The 21,828-nt window shown below is 52.7% G+C and overlaps 1 protein-coding gene across 1 annotated transcript; it reads right to left on the reverse strand.

Moving 5' to 3' along the window:
- Positions 1–211: 211 nt before the first annotated feature.
- Positions 212–21,164, reverse strand: FOXN1 (forkhead box N1; the record flags this gene model as incomplete). Its single annotated transcript, XM_083379757.1, has 9 exons — positions 212–474; positions 1,263–1,433; positions 1,676–1,813; positions 3,705–3,912; positions 9,983–10,079; positions 12,168–12,295; positions 17,872–17,979; positions 19,165–19,632; positions 21,045–21,164. The coding sequence occupies 9 exons, from the start codon at positions 21,162–21,164 to the stop codon at positions 212–214; spliced, it is 1,701 nt and encodes a 566-aa protein (XP_083235883.1).
- Positions 21,165–21,828: the final 664 nt, after the last annotated feature.

Consider the following 21,828-nt stretch of genomic DNA (forward strand, 5'->3'; position numbering starts at 1 on the left):
GTCCCAGCCAAAGTGATTTCTGATGATGGTGCAGGATCCTGGCTTGTGGCAAGCCGTTCTTTCATCCCGGGCACAAGGTGGGCTGTGGCAGGATGGCGTCTCAAGAGGCACCGTGGCTATGGCTGGGAAGCCGGCGTGGGTTGGCAGCCCCTCGTGAAGGGTTTCGGCCAAACTTCGCCACCGCCCTCCCCCCCCCGGTCTGGCTCGGGGTCTAGACCAGGGCGATGGGCTTGGAGCCCGGAGGGTTGAGGTAGGCGGGGGCCGGGCTGGGGTCCAGGTCCAGGAAGGCCGAGTAGAGCGTGGTCAGTTGAACGCCGGGCAAGCTGTGGTGCTGGTGGAGCTGGTCGCCGGCAGGGCTGGCATCCGCCGGGCAGGGGGCCAGGAAGTCCGCCTGGGCAGCCGTGGGGGGCCCCGAGAGGAGGCCCAGGGGCTCCCCCGCCAGGCTGTCGTCCTTCAGCGCCTCCCAGAGGTTCCCTGTGAGGAAGCGGACGGGAGAGCAGCTGGGACGGGGTGGAGGCGAGGGGGGGACCCCCAGCTTCCTCTTCCTCCCCCCGAGGAAAGCCGGGAAGGGGGCGGGGGGAAAGGGGCATAGAGGAAGTCCTTGGCTTACAACCGTTTGTTTAGTGACCGTCTCAAGTTATGACAGCCCTGGGAAAAAATGACTTACAACCCTTTTTTCACACCTAACGACCACTGCATCCCCATGGTCAGGTGGTCAGAATTCAGACGCTTGGCCGCTGACTCACATTTACGACGGCTGGAGTGTCCCGGGAGGGGGCTGTCATGTGAGCCCCTTTTGGGACCTTCTGACCGGCAAAGTCAATGGGGGAAGCCAGATTCTCTTAACGACGTGCGACCCACTTATTAACGGCAGTGATTTGCTTAACAACCCATGCCAGGAAAGGTCATAAAATGGGGTAAAGCTCACTTAACAACTGGTCGCGTTTGGGGGCTGAACTGTGGCCGTAAGCCGAGGACTGCCTGTATTGGGAAAGGGAGGAACTGGCACCCTGGCCACCCTCGTCTGGGCACCCCCCCCTTCTGAGAGAAGCAGCCTGGGCCCCCCCATAAAGAGAGAGCTTCTATCGTGCCCCCTCCCCTCCCCCACCCGCTCCCCTCGCGGGGGCTGACCAGACAGCCGGAGGCCTTGGCGGGCAGGGAGAGGCCGGCCCCCTTTCCCTCAGCCCCTCCCCACAAATGGCTTCTGGGGGAGGCAGACTCAGGGGTGGGACGCCCCCGGTCCGCCCAGAGGGGAGGGGCACCTTGGAGGTCGAACCCGGTGATGGAGGGGTTCAGGGCATCGAGGTCCGTGCTGAGGTCGCCGTCCAGCAGCAGCAGCTCCGGCTGGGAGGCCGAGAGCATCTTCATCCTGCCTCCTGGAGGGCTCTGGGCCGGGAGAGGGGAGGGCAGGGCCCCCTGCCCATTCTGGGCGTCTGCAGCAGGGGAGAAGCCACGGTGAGGGTCCAGCGGTGGCCGCTCCCCACTCCCCGCTGCCCTGGACCCCACTCCTGGCTCCCCTGCTCTCCGGGCAGATAGATGGGCCCGCTCCCTCCCTCCCTGCTCTCCCCCTTCCCCGGAGGATGGGTAGCCCCCACCCCCACTCCTCCCTCCCCATTCCCCCAAAGGAAGGATGGGCCCGCTCCCTTGGAGGAAGGTTGGGGGGGCTGCCCCCCACCTGCTTCCTGTGCTGGGGGGGGGATAGCAAGGGGATGGGGCTCACAGAGAGGCATCTGGCCGGAGACGCAGGGACCTCTGGCTGGACCGCAGGACACCAGCTTCTCTGCCTTGTCTCCAATCAGCAGCTCCAGTTCTTCTGAAAAAATTGGGAAGGAAGGATCAGCACCAAGGAAGACCTTTCAGGGCTGGGAGGGTGGATCAGGCCCTCCAAGCCGCCCGTGCCTGTGCCGGAGACCCCTGAAGTGCCAGGGTGGTGGTGAGGCTCTGCAGGACCCTGTCCGGAATTGGGCTCATTCAGCCTCCCCTACCACTTTCTCCTCTTGACCGGCCTCTGGTCGCCCTGAGCAGTTCTCCCTCCAACGCTCGTAACAAGGGTGCAGTCCAAGGACCGGCTAGATGATCGGGGTCCCGGGCTGGGTTTTGCAGGGGACCCTGGACTGCTTTCTGTACTTCTGCGGCCAAACGCCTTTAGCCCTTGAATCTCAGCTAACTGACCGTTCAAACAATGTTGGCTTAGCCAAAGGTGCTTTTCCAAAAGGCAGCTGTACTTTTTTTGGTTCTTCAGTTCTGACTGAATGGTGGAGGATGGAACTGGAGAACCGAGGAAGCTTCTTGGATGAGAAGGGAAACATTTTCAAAGGAAAAAAAACCAAGGAAGTTCAGTTGCCTTTCGGAAAAAGCACCTTTGGGGCAACCGTGAGAACCCAGAGGATGGAGACTCTCTTTGGACACCATATTGGGTGACCTGTTGCATGAATTCTCTTTCCGTTTCGTGGCTTTGATTAATTCCCAGATTGGCTCTTAACAAATTAGCTCCTTGATTGGCTTTGCCAGATTCGCTTGCTGGTTGTTATTGTCAAATTGACTCCGGGTTGGCTTTACCAGATTAATTCCCCGACTGGCTATTGCCCAACTAGCTCCCTGATCGGTTGTTGTCCAATTAACTCTCTGATTGGTTATGAAAATTGGGATTACAAGAAGGCCAGAAAGGAAGCAATGGATGGAAACGAAAGAAGGAGAGAAGCAACCTGGAATTAAGGTGGAATTTCCTAACGGTGAGGACAATTAACCAGGGGAACTCCTTGCCTCCAGAAGTTGTGGGTGCTCCATCCCTGGAGGCTTTTAAGAAGAGGCTGGACATCCCTTTTGTCTGAAATGGTCTAGGCGAGGGGTAGGCAACCTTGGCTCTTTTATGACTCGTGGACTTCAACTCCCAGAATTCCTGAGCCAGGAGATGAAGTCCACGAGTCATAAAAGAGCCAAGGTTGCCTACCCCTCGTCTAGGTCTAGGGTCTCCTGCTTGAGCAGGGGCTGGACTAGAAGACCTCCTAGGTCCCTTCCAGCTCTATTCTGAATCTGATTGAGGAAGATCCTGATATTTCAGTTCTGAAGTGAGCTTTGCCCCACCGATGACCTTCCTTACCACAGCTGTTAAGTGAATCATTGCTGTTGTTAAGTCACATTAAGAGAATCCGGCTTCCCCATTGAGTTTGCTGGTCACAAGAGGATCACGTGACCCCCGGGACACTGCGACCGTCATAAATGTGAGTCAGTTGCCAAGCGTCCGAATTTTGATCATGTGACCCTGGGGATGCAGCAACGGTCTTCAGGGTGAAAAACGGTCATAAGACACTCTTTTTCAGCGCCGTTGTAACTTTGAATGGCCAGTAAATGAATGAATGTCAATTGAAGATTAGCTGTGCTTGTTTCTTGCATGTTTTTGTGGCTATTAATTCTTTGATAGTTTTAGAACTGCAACCCAGCCAGAGTCACTTGGCTGAGATGGGCGGCTACAGAAATGGCATAAATTAAATCATAAACATTGACCGGGAAAGACCCGTCTCTCTCTAGCTTTCCCACCTGCCCCCAAAGGGAGACCCCCATCCTGCCAAACTGGGGCTACTAAGGGGGGACCCCTACGCCCTCCTGCCCCTCCTGCTGCCCACCTGCCGCTCCTGGGGGCTGTTTCCCAGCGAGGCCCCCCTGGCACCCGGGCACAGAGGCTGGCGCTGCCAACGGGGCCCCACCTGGCTTGGCCATGCTTTTCCGGACCGCCATGGGGTCTTTCCTTTTCCACTTCTGGAGCTCCTCCTGCATCTTGTCAATCTTGGCTGGGTTGAGGGCCCACAAGCAGCCCTTCCGGGAGGAGCTGCCCATCTTGTTCTCCACTTTCTCAAAGCATTTATTCAGGGACAGGTTGTGCCGGACCGAGTTTTTCCAACCGTCGGGAGCCGTCTAGACAGCGACAAACACAGGAGAAACAGCAATTCAGACAGCTGCAAGTTGAGGGAGAGGTGGCCTAGGCCAGGGGTCTTCCAACCTGGCCCTTTTAGGACTTCTGGACTTCAACTTCCAGAATTCCTCAGCCAGGATGCTTTAAGACAGGGGTCTTCCAACTTTGCCCTTTTAGGACTTCTGGACTTCAACTCCCAGAATTCCTCAGGCAGCCATGCGTGGGAGTTGAAGTCCACAAGTCATAAAGTTGCCAAGGTTGGGGACCCCTCTACTAACAGATGGGTCCAACCTGAGATGGGGGCTGGACTAGATGACCCTCTTTCTACAATATGAACACAAACACACGGCAGCAACCCTGAACATCAGGAAATGGACATTCCCGCAACTTTATCAAAAGGCGCCTGACTACTCAACCCACTGCAGCACAATCAACACAAACTGTGAAAAGGGTAACACTGCCACACATCAAAAATATCTCAGAAACAACCAACAGACCAGCCACACAGCATCACTGTAGCGACAAAGCCCTCCAAAACCTCCTACGTAAACCGAAAGACCCAGCAGTTCCAATTGACCAGTGGAACTCCTTGCCACCAGAAGTTGTGGGTGCTCCATCACTGGAGGCTTTTAAGAGACTGGACAGCCATTGGTCTAGAATGGAAGAGGGTCTCCTGCCTGAGCAAGAGGTTGGACTAGAAGACCTCCAAGGTCCCTTCCAACTCTGCTATTCTGTTATAAATCACATCCACGAACACCAACTAGGAATCTGAAGATGGGCCGAAAAGCCCTCAATTTCACAATACAGGGAGAGATTTAATCGGGGGGAAATACTTCCATCTTAGAGCAAGCAAGTCCAAACCACCAGAGAATTCCTGGAAGCCTGGCGCTCAGATAAGCCGGCCATCCACAGGCACACCGAGATAAACAACATTTACATGCCATTCCAAAGAAACAAAATGGAAAGCAAAGGAGCAAAACACGCCCTCCTCTGTGACCAACACCCAGATAAGCAGAAAGCAACACAAAGATTAACATAAGATCAAACGTCAAGAGGTAAACAACACCCCAATCAAGGAACTACCAAACTCAGACAAACAAGCTAACAGTAAACAACAGCTTACTCAAGGAACCGCCAGCCCTGACGGGGCAACTCACCTGCATGTAAACAGAGAGCCACCTCCCTCCCCTCCTAGCACTGGTGATGTTATCTAGTTTGGTCGTGAAACGTCTGCAAGAAAAGCAGCCAGCTCAGAGGGCACCAAGGACCCCACAGTCGTTCTCCTCCTCCCCCTCCCCCTCCTCTTCCTCCTCCCTCCTCCTCCTCCCTCCTCCTCCTCCTTCCTTCACCCCTCCCTTCTAGCACTGAAGATGTTACCTAGTTGGGTAAGGAAACGTCTCCAAGAAAATCACCCAGCTCAGAGAACACCCGGGACCCCACCGTCTTCTTCCTCCTCCTCCTCCTCCTCCTCCTCCCTGCCAACCCCACTCTCTTCTATCAGTGACAGTGTTCCCTAGTTTTGTCATGAAACCTCTGCAAGGAAACCTCCTGGCTCAGAGACCACCCAGCACCCCTCATTTCAACCCTCTCTTCTCCCAGGGCCTGGGGGATCCGTGGCTTTCAAAGTGGGAAGGAGCAGCGGACCGGCTCTCGGTGCAGAATCGGGCCCTGTGGCCCTGAATGTTTGGGGCCAGGCTCCCTCCCGCCCGCCCCCCGCCCCCCCGCCCCCAGGCAGCGGCAGGCCTTCCAGATCAGCCGGGGGCGGCGGGGGAGGGATGCCGGTGCCCTGCACTGCAGGCTGGTGAGACGCCGGGATGCTGGTGCGGCCCCGGGGTCTCCCGCACCCGGAGGGGCCGGCTTTCGCGGGCGATGCGGGGACCCCAGCTGCCCCGGTTCCCCGTCTGGGCGGAGAGGCTGCCGGCGGGGCTGGCGCAGAAGCTCCCCGCCCGCCGCCGACGGCTCTCGAAGGCTGGCTGGCAATTTGGCGCAGCAGATCGCATCATCTTGGGAAGCGGATCCTGCCTACCGGCCAAAAGCGGGAGGCTGTTTTCCTGCTGGAGAAGGTGCGCCGATCCCCCCCCCCCGCTGAACGTGCGTTTTCTCCCCGGTTAATGAGCGGCACAGAGGCTCCCCTCCTGCCCTCCCCTCGGGGAAGCAGCACAGTCGCAGGCGGCCCATTAGTCAGCGCAGAGGCGACAGCCTCGCCTCCCAAAACAGAGGGAAGATGCCGGGAAGATGCCGGGAAGGCCGGATGCGGGTGCCAGGCAGCCTGGGACCCTGAGCTCCAGGAAGGTCCGGACGACAAATGGGGAGTCCCCATCTGAGCCCCCAAAGTTCTCTTGCTCAGTGAGGCTGTCGTTCAGTGCGTTTTGCTCCATTTTGCGACCTTTCTTGCCAGAGTTGTTAAGGGACTCCCTGCAGCTTGGCCGAAGGTCGCAAAAGGGGATCACGTGACACCTCCCCCTCCCCAGGGACGCTGCGACAGTCGTAAATAGGAGCCAGTTGCCAAGCGTCTGAATTTTGATGACATAACTCTGGGGACGCTGCAATGGTCGTTAAGTGTGAAAAATGTCCATAACCCACATTTTTCAGTACCATTGTAACTTTGAATGGTCACTGAATGAATAAAGTCAAGGACTGCCTGTACTGAAATGCCTGAAATGGTATAAGGTTTCCTGCCTGGGCAGGGGGTTGGACTAGATAACCTCCAAGGTCCCTGACAACTTTATTATTATTATGGCCTGATGGGGGAGTTGGGTTTTAAATTGTCTTTTTAGATTGTATTATTGTTTTTAATTGGGCACTGATTTAATCTTTGTTTTAACTTTTGTATAGTATTGTATTTTTATTTATATGCCCTGTGAACCGCCCTGAGTCCCCAGGGAGAAGGGCGGTATATAAATTAAATAAAACAAAACATAAACATTACTGCATCGCATTGTGTTACAGGCAATCCTTGACCTGTCGTTTAATAAACACTCGAAGTTACAACAACACTGAAAAAAGTGACTTCTGACCAATTTTCGCACTTATGACCGTTGTTGCATCTCCGTGTCCGCATCATCAGAATTCAGAGCCTTGGCAATTGATTTGCACTTATGACGGTTGCACTGTCCCAGAGGGGGGTGTCACGTGATCCCCTTTGGCGACCTTGGAAACCTCCCTTTCCCCTCAGCATGGCTGGCTCAGGAATTCTGGGAGTTGAAGTCCACGAGTCATAAAAGAGCTGAGGTTGCCTACCCCTGGTATAGGTTCTACTGCTTGAGCAGGGGGCTGGACTAGAAGACCTCCAAGGTCCCTTACAGCTTCTCTTCTCTTCTCTCCTCTCCTCTCCTCTCCTCTCCTCTCCTCTCCTCTCCTCTCCTCTTATTCTATTCTATTCTATTCTATTCTATTCTATTCTATTCTATTCTATTCTATTCTATTCTATTCTATTCTATTCTATTCTATTCTATTCTATTCTATTTTATTCTATTCTTATTCCTATTCTATTCTATTCTATTCTATTCTATTCTATTCTATTCTATTCTATTCTATTCTATTCTATTCTTCTTATCATTACTGTAATTCTATTCTGTTCTGTTCTGTTCTATTGTATTCTTCCGATGCCAACGGAAAGCCTCCTGCAAGGCCAGAACTATCTCTCTATTCTGGGGCCGCTCAAAGCAGGATTATGGCTTAGCTGGGTGTCTCAGCCCTGAGAAGGGAGGGGCAGCCAGCAGTGCCCTGCAGAGATTCCCAGGGGATTTTTTTCCACGCAGGGTGGGGCCCCTGGCACGCGTTCAGAAGGGCAGGCTGCCAAAATGGTCCTCCTTTAAGGCGAGGCCTCGGAGGGTAAGAGCTGAGCTTCTGGCCGTTCCCAAAGATCAAGCAGGACGGGTCCTCGGGAAGGCTTGGAGCTGATTGTAATGGGATGGGAGACCACCAGGAAGCCCTAGGAGCATAAAAGTGGTCTGGGAGAAAGTTGGGGGGGGGGAAACTACTTCTCTTGTCCTTACAGAGGTGGTCCTGTGGCTCCCCACAAGCCTCGCATTCTAGGATTCAAAGCCTTCTTCTCCTGATAAAACTCCAGGGGCGTGTCTGCATTATGGGGAGGGGGGGTGTCAGGGTCTTGTCCCAGTTTCATGGAGGGGGCTTGAGTTTGCCTGCAGCCCCTCCTGGCTTTTCTGGCTGGAGGGAGAGCCAAGCCCTCCTGGGTTTTGCCCGGCTGGGGTTCAGATCGGAGTAGACATTCCTTCTGCTGATCCTCTGAAGTAGTGAAAGAGAAGAGGGTGGGCAGGGTCCTAGGGAGTGGGGAGGGTCGCAGGGGCCCGCTCCTCCTTCTGGCTACCAATAGAGCCCCTTAGCAGGGCCAGATTGTCTCCCCCTCCCCTCCAAGCAGTAAGAAGCCAGCCTTGTTAGGTAGGATAAGAAGCCAGACGAGGGAGGCTGAATCCCCCAGCGGCAGTCCTTCCCATCTTTTGTACGGCAAAACACCGGGAAAATAACAGGGTGGGAGGGGCCCAAGGGAGGAGAAGCAGAAGGGCGCTGGGCCTGGCTGATGATGCCCGTCCCCACCTTCAGCCCGGCCTTTGTTTGCTGTTCTGCCCACCCAGTCACCGTGGCCTGGCATTGAGTCTGCCCCTGCCCGGCATCCGGACCTCTAGAGCTCAGCGGTGAAAAGGAAGGGGACGCGGGAAAGAAGGCAAGTCGATCCCAGGAGGATCTCTCAGCTTTGCCCACTTGAAAATGGGTGGATTCAAATTCCCAGAATTCCCCAGCCAGCCTGCTTTGAGAGGGGTGGGCTTCCACTCCCAGAATTCCCCAGCCAGCATGTTGGCTGGGGAATGCTGGGAGTTGAAGTCCATGCGTCTGAAAGTTGCTAAGGTTGGGAAAGGCCGTTCCTGCCCATGGCTCCCTCCGCCCTCTGAGCAGCGGCAGCCTCCTAATCTTCGGAAAGTGCCCGTTCTTGCGCAAGGCCCCTCCACACCCCCATTCCGAAGAAGAGGGCTGGGTGCTTCAAAGAGGCTGCCGGACAGACGTAGGAGTTGAGCCGAGCAGCCAGCTGCATCACCACCCCCCTTGCGAGGGAGGCCGGGCAGCCAGGAGGAGTTCATTGTGTCATTGGGGTGTTTTCCCTGGCACTGCCGATTAATTGCGCCTCCACCCCTTGGCGCTGCTCTCTGGGAGCCCCTCGCGGCCCTTCTAGGATCTCTGGGATTTTGGAAGAAAAACAGCCGGCCAGCTCAAGGCCCGCCTAGGCGCCCTGGGGACGTGCTTTAAACATGCATTTTTTTCCTGCGCAAAGGAAGCAGCAGACACCCGGGCATCCAGCAGCCGAAATGCAGGCTGGCACACTTTGATCAAATGTCACAACTGCGTGTTTCCCTGACTAACAGACCCTGAGGACTTTGGAGGGTTTAATGTGGGGTGTGTGTGAGGAAGGCAGGCATTGGGGGCACAAGGGGAGGGTCAGCCAATTTCAATGTATACATGGTTGTACTTTGACAGTAAAGGTTCATTCATTCATTCCTGTCACTTTGCTTCCCCTCCCATTGTGTGTCCCCCCCTCCTGCCCCACGGCCGGGTGAAGGGAGGCTGATGCATTGGGCAGAGGCTTGGCTGCTGCTCAGGTCTGTCTGTGGTCCAGCCCAGGGGCACCCAACCTTGTCCACTTTAAGACGTGTGGACTTCAACCCCCAGAATTCCCCAGACAGCAATATAAAAAACATCTTTTTATATCGCGGTGAGCAAAATTGGATGCCGTATTCCAAGTGTGGCCTGACGGAGATGTTATAAAGTGGTACTAACACTTTACGTAATCTCTTTGTTAATGCAGCCTAGGATTGCGTTGGCTTTTTTGGCGGCAGCTGCCACACACGGCTGGCTCCTGTTTAAGTGACCCTCCACGAGGACTCCGAAGTCCCTCTCAGCGTTGCTGCTATTGAGCGAGGTACCACCCTAACCTGTACCTGAGCTTTGGCTTTTCCTGGCCTTACTTTTCTCACCGTGGAATTAGGTTTTGTTCCCAACCCCAGACTGCTCGCGCCTCTGCGGCTAGGAAGAAGCACCTCCAGAGACAATGTGACTCACTTTGAAGTAAGGAAAGTGTTCGGTCATGAAGTTGTAAATCTCGCTGACAGGGAGGCTCCCAGTTTTGCTGTTCTTGAGGGCCATAAATATGAGGATGCTGTGGAGGAGAAGGAACAAACCATGGTTAGCAGGGACATCTTCCTTGCTTTGCTGTGGGGGGGGGGAGGTGATGGGGAAGTGGGGGGAAAGGACCCCAGGAGGTAAGGGGCTCCAGCATGGTGGAGGAAGCCGTGGACTCTGGAACTGACCGGGGCAATGCAGACCAACCTCTGAATCCGCAGAGGGTCCAGGGTGTGTTAGAAATATTGTTATAGGGCAGGGGTAGGCAACCTTGGCTCTTTTAGGACTCATGGACTTCAACTCCCAGAATTCCTGAGCCAGCTATGCTGGCTCAGGAATTCTGGGAGTTGAAGTCCATGAGTCATAAATGAGGCAAGGTTGCCTAATCATACGTTTGCCAAGGTAGATCTCCAACAAAGTTACTGTTTAACAGCCTCCAAAATCCATTTAAACTTACAGCAAACATAAATAATTGTTAAACACTTGTTTCAAATTGTAAACACCCACAAGCAAGCAGACAAAACTTCAATTAGCACAATGGAAACATAATTATAACACAGTTCAAAGGAAAGAGAGTCAATCCACATCTTTTGACTTAATCAACCCCTTCGTGTGAGTGTGTGTGAGTGTGTGTGTGTGTGAACACATCCATCCATCTATGCCCCTCAGGTGTCACCCTAGACCCAGCTCGTACACACATCCACGCCCCTCGAGACTCACAGCAAGGGCAGGCTCCCCTATAAATCAGCCCTTTCGTACCCCACCCTCTCTGTAGCTACAGCCCCGCAGGCAAGCAAACCTCTTTGCTTTGGGCAATAAAGAAATGCATCTCTTTTCCTCACATCTGTCTGGATTTCATTTTGATTTGTTCTTGTGCAATCCTGACTTGAGCCGGAAGCCCAAACTGGTCTTCTGACAAGGCTTTCGGGAAGAGGCTGCTTTGGCCACAGCCCCAACTCCTCTGAGGGACTTCACAACGTTTCCCCAGCCGACTTCTTGACCAAAAGTCCCACTCAAAGGACATTCCGTGGGATTGCAGAGGCGGGCAAAGTCAGCAATCTACAGAAAGACCGGCTGGCTTTATTTACTGATTTGGCACACCTCTGCAGTCCCAATCGGCCGGATTTGGTGCCTAAGGCGGGACTAGAACTCACCGTCTCCTGGTGATTGGCTCAAAGTCACCCAGCTGGCTTTCATGCCTAACGGGACTAGAACTCACCGTCTCCTGGTGATTGGCTCAAGTCACCCAGCTGCCTTTCCTGCCTGAGGTGGGACTAGAACTCACCGTCTCCTGGTGATTGGCTCAAAGTCACCCAGCTGCCTTTCCTGCCTGAGGCAGGACTAGAACTCACCATCTCCTGGTGATTGGCCTAAAGTCACCCAGCTGGCTTTCCTGCCTAAGGCGGGACTAGAACTCACCGTCTCCCGGTGATTGGCTCAAAGTCACCCAGCCGGCTTTCATGCCTAAGGCGGGACTAGAACTCACCATCTCCTGGTGATTGGCCCAAAGTCACCCAGCTGGCTTTCATGCCTAAGGCGGGACTAGAACTCACCATCTCCTGGTGATTGGCTCAAAGTCACCCAGCTGGCTTTCATGCCTAAGGCGGGACTAGAACTCACCGTCTCCTGGTCATTGGCCCAATGTCACCCAGCCGGCATCTGTGCCTAAGGTGGAACTAGAACTCACCATCTCCCTGTCCATGCCCCCATTCCTTCTGTAGACTGGGCTGCCTCTGAGCTGACCGTGGCCTAGTCTGTGGCCCTGACCCCTGTCTGCCCTGGCCTTTATAGGCAGTTTTTTTTTCTTGGCAAAACCACGAGATCCTTGCAAGGTCCCCCCCTCCCCCATTTCCTACAGAATCTGAACTTCAGCTGCTATCGGTGAGCCTCTGCCCCGGACAGTCATGGCACATTCTTCAGCCTCTGTTGGGGGCTGGCCTCTTCCTTTCTCCAGGGGTTGTGGTAATGTGTATTGGTTTGTGTACACCCCCGTTGCCGCAGACGTTTCTCCAAATTGCCCCCCCTCCCCATCCGATTGTGGGAACCCAGAGAGGTTGGGGGCCAAACTCTGGTGCCCCTGCCAAGGTCCCAGAGGAGCCGGGTGCGAATGCCGATGGACGCTTACCTGTAAGAGTAGATGGGCTTTGGAAAGAGGGGCGGCGGCGGCTGTGGAGGGCCCGGCAGCCCCATCCTCTGGTAGGGGTGGTGGGGGGCCGAGAGGAAGGGGAGCGGAAGGGTGCTGCTGGCGAGATACTGAAAGCAGAAGAAGAGGAGAAATGCAGCTGGGCTTGCTTTCTTGGTCAGATTTTATGATCAAAGAGTGACCAGCTTTTTTAAGGGTAAGGAACTAAAAAACATGGGAAGTCCATCTTGGATTCTCAAGGCCTCCAAAGAGCCCCGAATCCCCTCGTGGTGTTCACCTCGTGGCCGCCTGCTCTTCCACAGAGGCAGTCCTCGACTTACAATCACAATTTCCATTGCTAAGTGAGGCGGTTGCTAAGTGAGTTGCTCCTTTTTTGACAGTTGTTAAGCAACTGTTGTGAAGTTGTGAACCCGGCTTCCCCCGCTGCTTGTCAGAAGCCGGCTGGGAAGGTCACAAACGGCGATCATGTCACCCGGGACCCCGCAACTGTCATAAGTACACGCCCGTTGCCCAAACGCCCCTGTTTTGATCAAGCGGGGATGCTGAGGTGGTCGTAAGTGTGAGGACTGGCCACAAATAGCTTTTTCAGTGGTTTTGTAACTTCAAATGGATGGATGTGAGTCGAAGGCTGTCTCCAACCTGGCGCCTTCAGGAACTGTTGCTACTGCAGTTCCCACCATCCCCAGCCAGCAAGACCTTCCCTCCACATCTTGAAAGGGACGTTTTGTACTTGGTCACTAGTGGACATAGAAGTGCATAAATAATAGAATAACAGAGCTGGAAGGGACATTGGAGGTCTTCTAGTCCAACCCTCCCCACAAGCAGGGGACCCTAGACCGGGGTTCCCCAACCACCAGTCTCTGGCCTGGCACTGAGCCACGGTGGGTCAGAAACCGATCTTCTCAAACAAGCGAAGCCCCCTCCATGGGATGCAGGCACCACGCGAAACCACGTCCCGTCCGGTCGGCCGAAAAACCTCTCTCCAAGGAACTGGTCCCTGGTGCCCAAAAGGTTGGGGGCTGCTGCCCTCCCTCACTCCAGACAAATGGCTGTCCAGTCTCTATTCTGTTCTGTTCTGTTCTGTTCTGTTCTATTCCCTATTCTGTTCTATTCTATTCTATTCTATTCTATTCTATTCTATTCTATTCTATTCTATTCTATTCTATTCTATTCTACTCTACTCTACTCTACTCTACTCTACTCTACTCTATTCTATTCTATTCTATTCTATTCTATTCTATTCTATTCTACTCTACTCTACTCTACTCTACTCTACTCTACTCTACTCTACTCTATTCTATTCTATTCTGGTCTGTTCCGTTCCGTTCCGTTCCGTTCCGTTCCATTCCATTCCATTCCATTCCATTCCATTCCATTCCATTCCATTCCATTCCATTCTATTCTATTCTATTCTATTCTACTCTACTCTACTCTACTCTACTCTACTCTACTCTACTCTATTCTATTCTACTCTACTCTACTCTACTCTACTCTACTCTATTCTATTCCGTTCCATTCTATTCTATTCTATTCTATTCTACTCTACTCTACTCTACTCTACTCTACTCTACTCTACTCTACTCTACTCTATTCTATTCTATTCTATTCTATTCTATTCTATTCTATTCTATTCTACTCTACTCTATTCTATTCTACTCTATTCTATTCTATTCTATTCTATTCTATTCTGTTCCATTCCATTCTATTCTATTCTATTCTATTCTATTCTATTCTATTCTATTCTATTCTATTCTATTCTATACTACTCTACTCTACTCTACTCTATTCTATTCTATTCTATTCTATTCTACTCTACTCTACTCTACTCTACTTCTATTCTATTCTATTCTATTCTATTCTATTCTATTCTATTCTATTCTATTCTATTCTATTCTATTCTATTCCATTCCATTCTACTCTACTCTATTCTATTTATTCTATTCTCTGTTCTATTCTATTCTATTCCATATTCTATTCTGTTCTGTTCTATTCTATTCTATTCCATATTCTATTCTGTTCTATTCTGTTCTATTCTATTCTATTCTATTCTATTCTATTCTATTCTATTTATTCTATTCTCTCTTCTCTTCTCTTCTCTTCCCTATTCTCTTCTCTTCTGTTCTGTTCCCTATTCTATTCTATTCTATTCTATTCTATACTATTCTATTTTATTCTTTTTTCTATTCTGTTCTGCTCTGCTCTGTTCTGCTCTGTTCTATTCTATTCCCTATTCTATTCTATTCTATTCTATTCTATTCTATTCTATTCTATTCTATTTTATTCTTTTTTCTATTCTGTTCTGTTCTGCTCTGTTCTATTCTATTCCCTATTCTATTCTATTCTATTCTATTCTATTCTATTCTATTCTATTCTATTCTATTCTATTCTATTCTATTCTATTCTATTCTATTCTATTCTATTCTATTCTATTCTATTCTTAGGCAAGTTGTTCCACTGGTTAATTGTTCTGTCAGGAAATTCCTCCTTCATTCCAGGTTGCTCCTCTCCTTGATGAGTTTCCATCCATTGTTTCTTGTCCTGCCCTCTGTTTGCTTTAGAGAATAGATGGAACCCCTCTTCTTAGTGGTGGCCCCTCAAATATTGGAATGCTGCTTTCATGGCACCCCCTAGTCCAATCAGTCCTATATTTTTATAACTGTTTGGATGAAGAGGTGGATGGGATGCTTATCAGATCTGCCAATGTCCCCAAATTGGGAGCGACGGGCAGTGCCCTAGACTAGGACAGGGTTTGCCAGCCTTGGCCACTTTAAGACGTTTGGACTTCAACTCCCAGAATTCCTTACTGAGCATGGCTGGTTGGGGAATTCTGGGAGTTGAAGTCCACAAGTCTTAAAGTTGGCTAAGGTTGAGAAACACAAATAAGATTCAAAATTTTGATAGAAATGGGCCGAAAGCTACAGAGTGAAATTTGCAATAGTGGCGAATATCAGAGTGAAATTTCATTTAAAAGACAAATGCAAAGTTCTTCCCTCAGGAAATGATACTTAACTGCATAATACTAGGATAGGAGATTGATTGGTTGATTGATGGGTGGGTGGGTGGGTTATGCTCTGTGCCTTCAAGTCTGCCAACATACAGATGGCACAGAATACAGATGGCTGCAACAACAGAACTCTAGTTCCAAATCCTGGATGCTGCTGCCGTCCCGCTTTGCGGCCAAGTCCCTGTTCTGTACCAGCCTGCTACCAGCCCTGCAGAAAAGGCAGGGACAACCCCTTTACAAACGGCAAGAGGCTGGAATTACGCCTGCCAAATTTATAGCTACAAAAACAAACAAGACACGAACCAAGAAACAGGAGCTTTAAGAAACAGGAACTATCCAAGCGGTTGCCTTCAGCAAACCAGCCCTCCCCACACATTCCCTTTATATAGAGTTCAGGGCGTGGCTTCTCTCTGCCTCCTTCCGAGAAGCCCCATTGCCTTCCTCTGTTTACTCCTGATTGACTGCCTCCTGCATCGGGCGTCCTTGAACAGGGCCAGCTGTGGGTCATCTTCATCCACGCTGTCAGGCTCACACAGCTGGGTCTCCGTGGTGACCAAGTGGGAGGGGCCTGGCTGAGGGCTCTCATCAGCAAGATCTTCAACCCCCTCAGCAAGGTCTTCAACACCCCCCTCCTCCTCTGAGTCGTCCGACCCAACTGCCGAACCCACAGGCTGACCCTGAATCACAACAGTCCCTCTTCCAACGACCCATCCAGACATAGGAGTGGCTTCTGCCACGTTGAAGCCCGACTGCCCGCTTAAGTCGGGGGACGGGACGCCCAGCCCTGGTGCCCCACATCACCTAGAACCTGCGTGGGCGGGGGGGGCAACCACATGAGAAACTGGAGCTGCCGCGGAGGGCCGAACTAATGTGGCCTGTGAAGATGATGCTCAGGGACCCAGGCACACCCGCACGTCAGGGAAAAACCGCAGTCGCCTTCAAACCACCGCTAGTCCTCTGATTATGACAGTTCATAAAAGCACATAAAACTGAACGTATTACTTAGCAGCAGAAATTTTGGGCTCATTTGTCAAGTCAAGCTGTTCTTGACTTGCACCAGTTAATTTAGTGAGCATGGGAAGCTACAAAAGGACTGGAAAAGGGGGCCTATGACCATTTTTCACACGTAAGACCGTTGCAGCATCCCCGTGGTGAAGTGTTCAAAATTCAGAACTTCAGCGACTGACCCACTGCTGTATCCCCCAGGTCACGGGGTCCTCTTGTGACCTTCTGACCAGCAAAGGCAATGGGGGAAAGCAGATTCACTTAACAACAGTGGCAAAAAAGGTCGTAAAATGGGACAAAACTCACTTAGCAACTGTCTCGCTTAGCAACAGTGATCATAAGTCAAGGATACCTGTAAAAGCAATCCATGCAGGCTGGACAGGGACAGTCAAAAGGCCAGATGTGGACCAGGGGCCGTAAAATGCCTGGCCTGCCCTTGGCGTTAATGGTTCAAGGGACCCCTCCCAACTCTAGAATAGAATAGAATAGAATAGAAGTAGAGTAATGATAAGAATAGAATAGAATAAAATTAAAATAAAGAATAGAATAGAAATTAAATAGAATAGAATATAGAATAGAATAGAATTAAAATAATGAATAGAATAAAATAGAAATTAAATAGAATAGAATGTAGAATAGAATAGAATTAAAATAAAGAATAGAATAGAATAGAATTAAAATAAAGAACAGAATAGAATTAAAATAAAGAATAGAACAGAACAGAATAGAGCTGTAAGGGACCTTGGAGGTCTTCTAGTCCAGCCCCCTGCTCAAGCAGGAGGACCTATGCCATCTCAGACAAGGGACTGTCCAGCCTCTTCTTAAAAACCTCCTTACAAGGCCTTCTTAAGGCCGCACTTGGAATCCTACATCCAGTTTTGGTCACCACGATGTAAGAAAGATGTCGAGACTCTAGAAAGGGTACAGAGAAGAGCAACAAAGATGATTAGGGGGCTGGAGGCTAAAAGATATAGGGAACGGTTGCTGGAATTGGGTATGTGTAGTTTAATTAAAGGAAGGACGAGGGGGGACACAACACCCGTGTTCCAATATCTCAGGGGCTGCCCCAAATAAGAGGGAGTCAAGCTATTCTCCAAAGCACCTGAAAGCAGGACAAGAAGCAACGGATGGAAACTCGTCAAGGAGAGAAGCAACCTGGAACTAAGGAGAAACTTTCCGACAGTTAGAACAATTAGCCAGTGGAACAACCTGCCTCCAGAAGTGGTGAATGCTCCTTCCTTGGAGGTTTTTAAGGGGCGATTGGACAGCCATTGGTCTGAAATGGTTTAAGACTTGTGCCTGAGCAGGGGTTGGACTAGATGACCTCCAAGCCCCCTTCCAACTGTGTTATTCTGTATAATCTGGGCAGAATCTCCTCTGAGTTGGCCGAGAAAAAACTAGCCAGGGACCTCAAGAGGGTACCAAGGCTTTTCCTGGACTTCCAAGCCAGCCCAGGGTTCAGACCCAGCGGCACAGAGGACAGTTGCCCCCAGACCTCCATCCCAAAGACCCTTCTTCAAATACCAGCCTGCCTCTTTGGCAGGCAGGGAAATAATTCAGCTGCGTCGAAGGCAGCAGCTGAGCCCCTGCAAAGGTCCTCCACTTACATCCTTAGGACTTAACTGAGCCTGGCCAATGCAGGCGGAGGTTGTGATGGGCCTTCACCTCCGCCCTTACCTGGTGGAAGGGGTGGGAGGCGCAGTAGCCGGGGGGTCCGTGAGGCTGGCAGCAGTAGGGGCCGGGCTGCTCCTCCAGGAGGGCTGTGTTCAGCCTGCCATCGGCCTCCTGTGGGGAAGAGAATGTGGGGGTCCCTGAGGTCTCCCCAAAGGACCAAGCCCTCTTCTGCCCTGGTCAGAGCGCTGCAGGAGCCAACCTAGACCCACGTGGCAGAAACCCAGGGACCCTGGGGCACGGAGGAAGCCCACCCTGGTGCTTGGCCTCCATCGCTCATCATCCCCTGCTCTTGCCCTCAATTTCAAGGTCATTTGCTGCCGTATCTAGCTCATGCAGCTCTGGGGGTGGGGGGTGTCCTTCAATCCAGGGGGAGGGCAGAAAGGGATCAGTACCCACCCACCCACCCACCCTTCCTGGCAGACCTCTCCCTCTCTGCCACCCCGAGCATAACATTGCAGGCAGTCCTCGTTTAGTGACCGTTCGAAGTTATAGCAGCGCTGAAAAAAATGACCTATGGCTGTTTTTCTCTCTTAAGAGCATCGTTTCCGTGGTCACATGATCCAAATTTGGCCACTGGGCAACTGGCTCGTATTGATGACCACTGCAGTGTCCCGGGGTCGTGGGATCCCCTTTCAAATTTCGGTGGCTAAGCGAGACAGTTGTTAAGAGAGTTTTGCCCCATTCGATGACTTCTCTTGCGACTTGTTGCTAAATGAGCCGGGCGTTGAGTGGACCCGGCTTGCCCCGTCGGCAGAAGGTGGCCGAAGGAGGCCATGTGACTCCGGGACATTCTGCGGCCGTCGTAAGCATGAGCCAGCGGCCAAGAGTCTGAATTTTCAGCCCGTGCTTGCAGGGACGCTGCAACGGTTGTGAGTGTGAAAAACAGCCGCGAGTGAGTCACTTTTTTCAGGGCTGTCGGTAAACTTTGAGCGGTCACTAAATGAAAATATATAAAAAAAGTAAGAATAAAGTGTTCAGGAAATTCAATGTAAGACTTTGGGAATGTGAACAAAACTCGGATGCAGTACGGACTCCTGCCTTGGGCGGGGGTGGGGTGGGTGGATGGGGGTGGACTAGAAGACCTCTAAGGTCCCATCCCTAGGATTCTGGAACTCGTGGTTTCAGCAGGTGGGGGGCGGGGGTGTCTTCCGGAGGGGGGAGGGGTGGAGGGAGAGACCCTGGCTGGGGGGGGGGGCAGGAAGTTGAGCCCCAGGCTGCCGAGGCCACTAGCAACCCAGCCCAACCGAGCCCATCATCCCCGGCGCTGGCTTTCAGCTGTCAATCCAGAGGACTCACCCTGGCCGGCGGCAGGTGGGGCTCCTGCCCGAGGCTGCTGCGCGGCGTCCCGCTGCTCCAGGCCGGATCGGGGCCGAGGTGGGGCGGCGGGGCGGGAAAGCCGTCGAAGCCGTCCTGGGCCGCACCGGCCGGGAAGGGCTGGCCGGCCTCCCCCGCCAGGGCCAGACGCGCCTCGGGGAAGGGCTCCCCCGGCCGCTGGTACGGGTGGCTCCGCCGGGCGCCCCCGGGGAAACGGCCGCAGGGGGCGCCGCCCCCGTCCTCGTAGGCGGAGCGGCGGGACGGCTCGGCCGGCGGCGGGGGGAGCTCGTAGGCGGCCGTCTCCCGGGGAAGACGCTGTCCCGCGGGGAAGCGGGCGAAGAGCTGCCCGGGGCAGGGCGGGGAGGCGCCGGAGCTGGGCGGGGATCCAGGAGGGCTTCGGTCTGCCCGGCCGTGTCCGTCGCGGGGCTGGCGGTGGAAACCCGGAGGCGCCTGTGGGGAAGAGCCGCACTGGGGTGTGAGGGACCCCCGCGAAGGGGAGGGGGAGGGGAGGACGAGGGGGGAGGGGAAGGGAAGGGAAGGGAAGGGAGAATAGAATAGAATAGAATAGAATAGAATGGAATGGAATGGAATGGAATGGAATGGAATGGAATGGAAGAGAAGAGAAGAGAAGAGAAGAGAAGAGAAGAGAAGAGGAGAGGAGAGGAGAGGAGAGGAGAGGAGAGGAGAGGAGAGGAGAGGAGAGGAGAGGAGAGGAGAGGAGAGGAGAGGAGAGGAGAGAAGAGAAGAGAAGAGAAGAGAAGAGAAGAGAAGAGAAGAGAAGAGAAGAGAAGAGAAGAGAAGAGAAGAGAAGAGAAGAGAATTATGGAATAGAATAGAATAGAATAGAATAGAATAGAATAGAATAGAATAGAATAGAATAGAATAGAATAGAATAGAATAGAATAGAATAGAATAGAATAGAATAGAATAGAATAGAATTTGGAAGGGACCTTGGAGGTCTTCTAGTCCAACCCGCTGCTCATGCAGGAGACTCTACTCTACCCATTTCAGACAAAGGGCTGTCCGATGCCATCTTCTGTGTGGTTGGGCAGTGGTTAGAAGGCAGAGCTGCCAGCAGTGAGGCAGTTTGAAGCTCAAGGTTGACTCAGCCCTCTATCCTTCTGAGGCGGGGAAAATGAGGACCCAGACTGCGGGGTGTGTGTGTAATATGCTGGCTCTGTAAACCGCTTAGAGAGAGGGCTGTAAAGCACTGTGAAGCGGTATATAAGTCTAAGTGCTCTTGCTATTAAAAATTTCTTTAAAAAAAACTTAAAAGCCAAAGCACGCTGAGTTTTGGTGGTCCTGCCTCTCAAGGGACCCCGGTCAATATCTGGGACTTACAGGCAGGAAGGGGGCCCTGAGGCAACCGCCCCCCTCACTCAGCAGGAGCCCACCTCAATGGTTACTCAGACAGCCAGTGCTCCTTAAAGCGGCGGTGGAGGGGCTTCTTCCGGTTGATCCAACACAATCCAGCTGTCCCCACCACCTGGAGATCTCTGCCCGGGACCCTTGCACATCCCCCTTCCACCATGGGGCTGCAGAACAGGAGGGCACAAGAGCTGCCCCCCCAGGAAGATGCGTAACTTCCCCGTCTGGCTGGGTGGGCAGCTGGGAAAGGCTTTCAGGGGGAGGGGAGAACTTGGCAAGGGGTAGACCCCTCCAAAACTGTGGGGTCCCATCTGGCAGCACCACCACCCCTGGTTCCCAGCCTCTCCTCACCCTCCCCAACTCCAGCAGCCCCGCTGCCCTCCCCAGCTCAGAGGAAGGAGGGGAGAGCTCGGCTTCTCGGGACGGGGGCTTCAAGGTCCCCCCTCTTTCCATCCCTGGGCTGTCTGGAAAGAGGGCCAAGCAGCGATCCTCACCTGCCGGGCAGGGGACACGGTCTCTTCGCAGGCCTGCATCGCGTTACCACATGGGTTGCTCTCTGGGGGATCCAGAGAAGGAAACTTGATCCTGGCTTGATCCTGGAGCAAGGAAACCATTGCCGAACTCAGCCAGGAATCTGTGGCAAGAAAAAACAGAACGGGATCAAGGAAGGAAGTCAGATTTTTGGGGGGCGGGGGGGGGAAGAAGAAAAAGGGCTGCTTGGTCTGAGCTCTGCTTTGCATTCAAAGCCAGGCCTTTCCAGAGAAAAACGCCTCTGCCACCCCCCATCTCTCCCTCCTCCCTCACCAAGCCTCTGGCAAAGCAGCAGCCCAGCGCCCCTCCTTCAGGGAGATTGGGGGGGGCGGTCTAGAAACATGAAATATACATAAATAAAAGAGATGCCAAGATAAGCCCCCCCCCAATTTGCCACCCGCGTAGGCAGGCCTGAGTACCAGGGAGGGCAGCAAGAAGGGCTGGGGGGTCCGGAGAGGACAGGTAGCGACGGGGGTGTCGAACGGAGGGGGTCAGAAGGCAACAACCGGGAGGCCCTGAGTTCTACTCCTGCCTTAGGCATGGTATGCTGGCTGGGGAATTCTGGGAATCGAAGTCCACATATCTTAAAGTTGCCACGGTTAAGAAACGCTGACTTATATGATGCCGCTGCTAAAGGGCAGATAAAAAGAAAAAAAGAAATCCTCTGTGAAACACACCCCACCCCCACCCCCTGCCTCCCCACACTCATAAACACACACCAGGGGGCGTTCCACCCCTCAGAGACCC

Source organism: Vipera ursinii, assembly GCF_947247035.1.
Source record: "Vipera ursinii genome assembly, chromosome: 1".
Lineage (NCBI taxonomy): Eukaryota > Metazoa > Chordata > Lepidosauria > Squamata > Viperidae > Vipera > Vipera ursinii.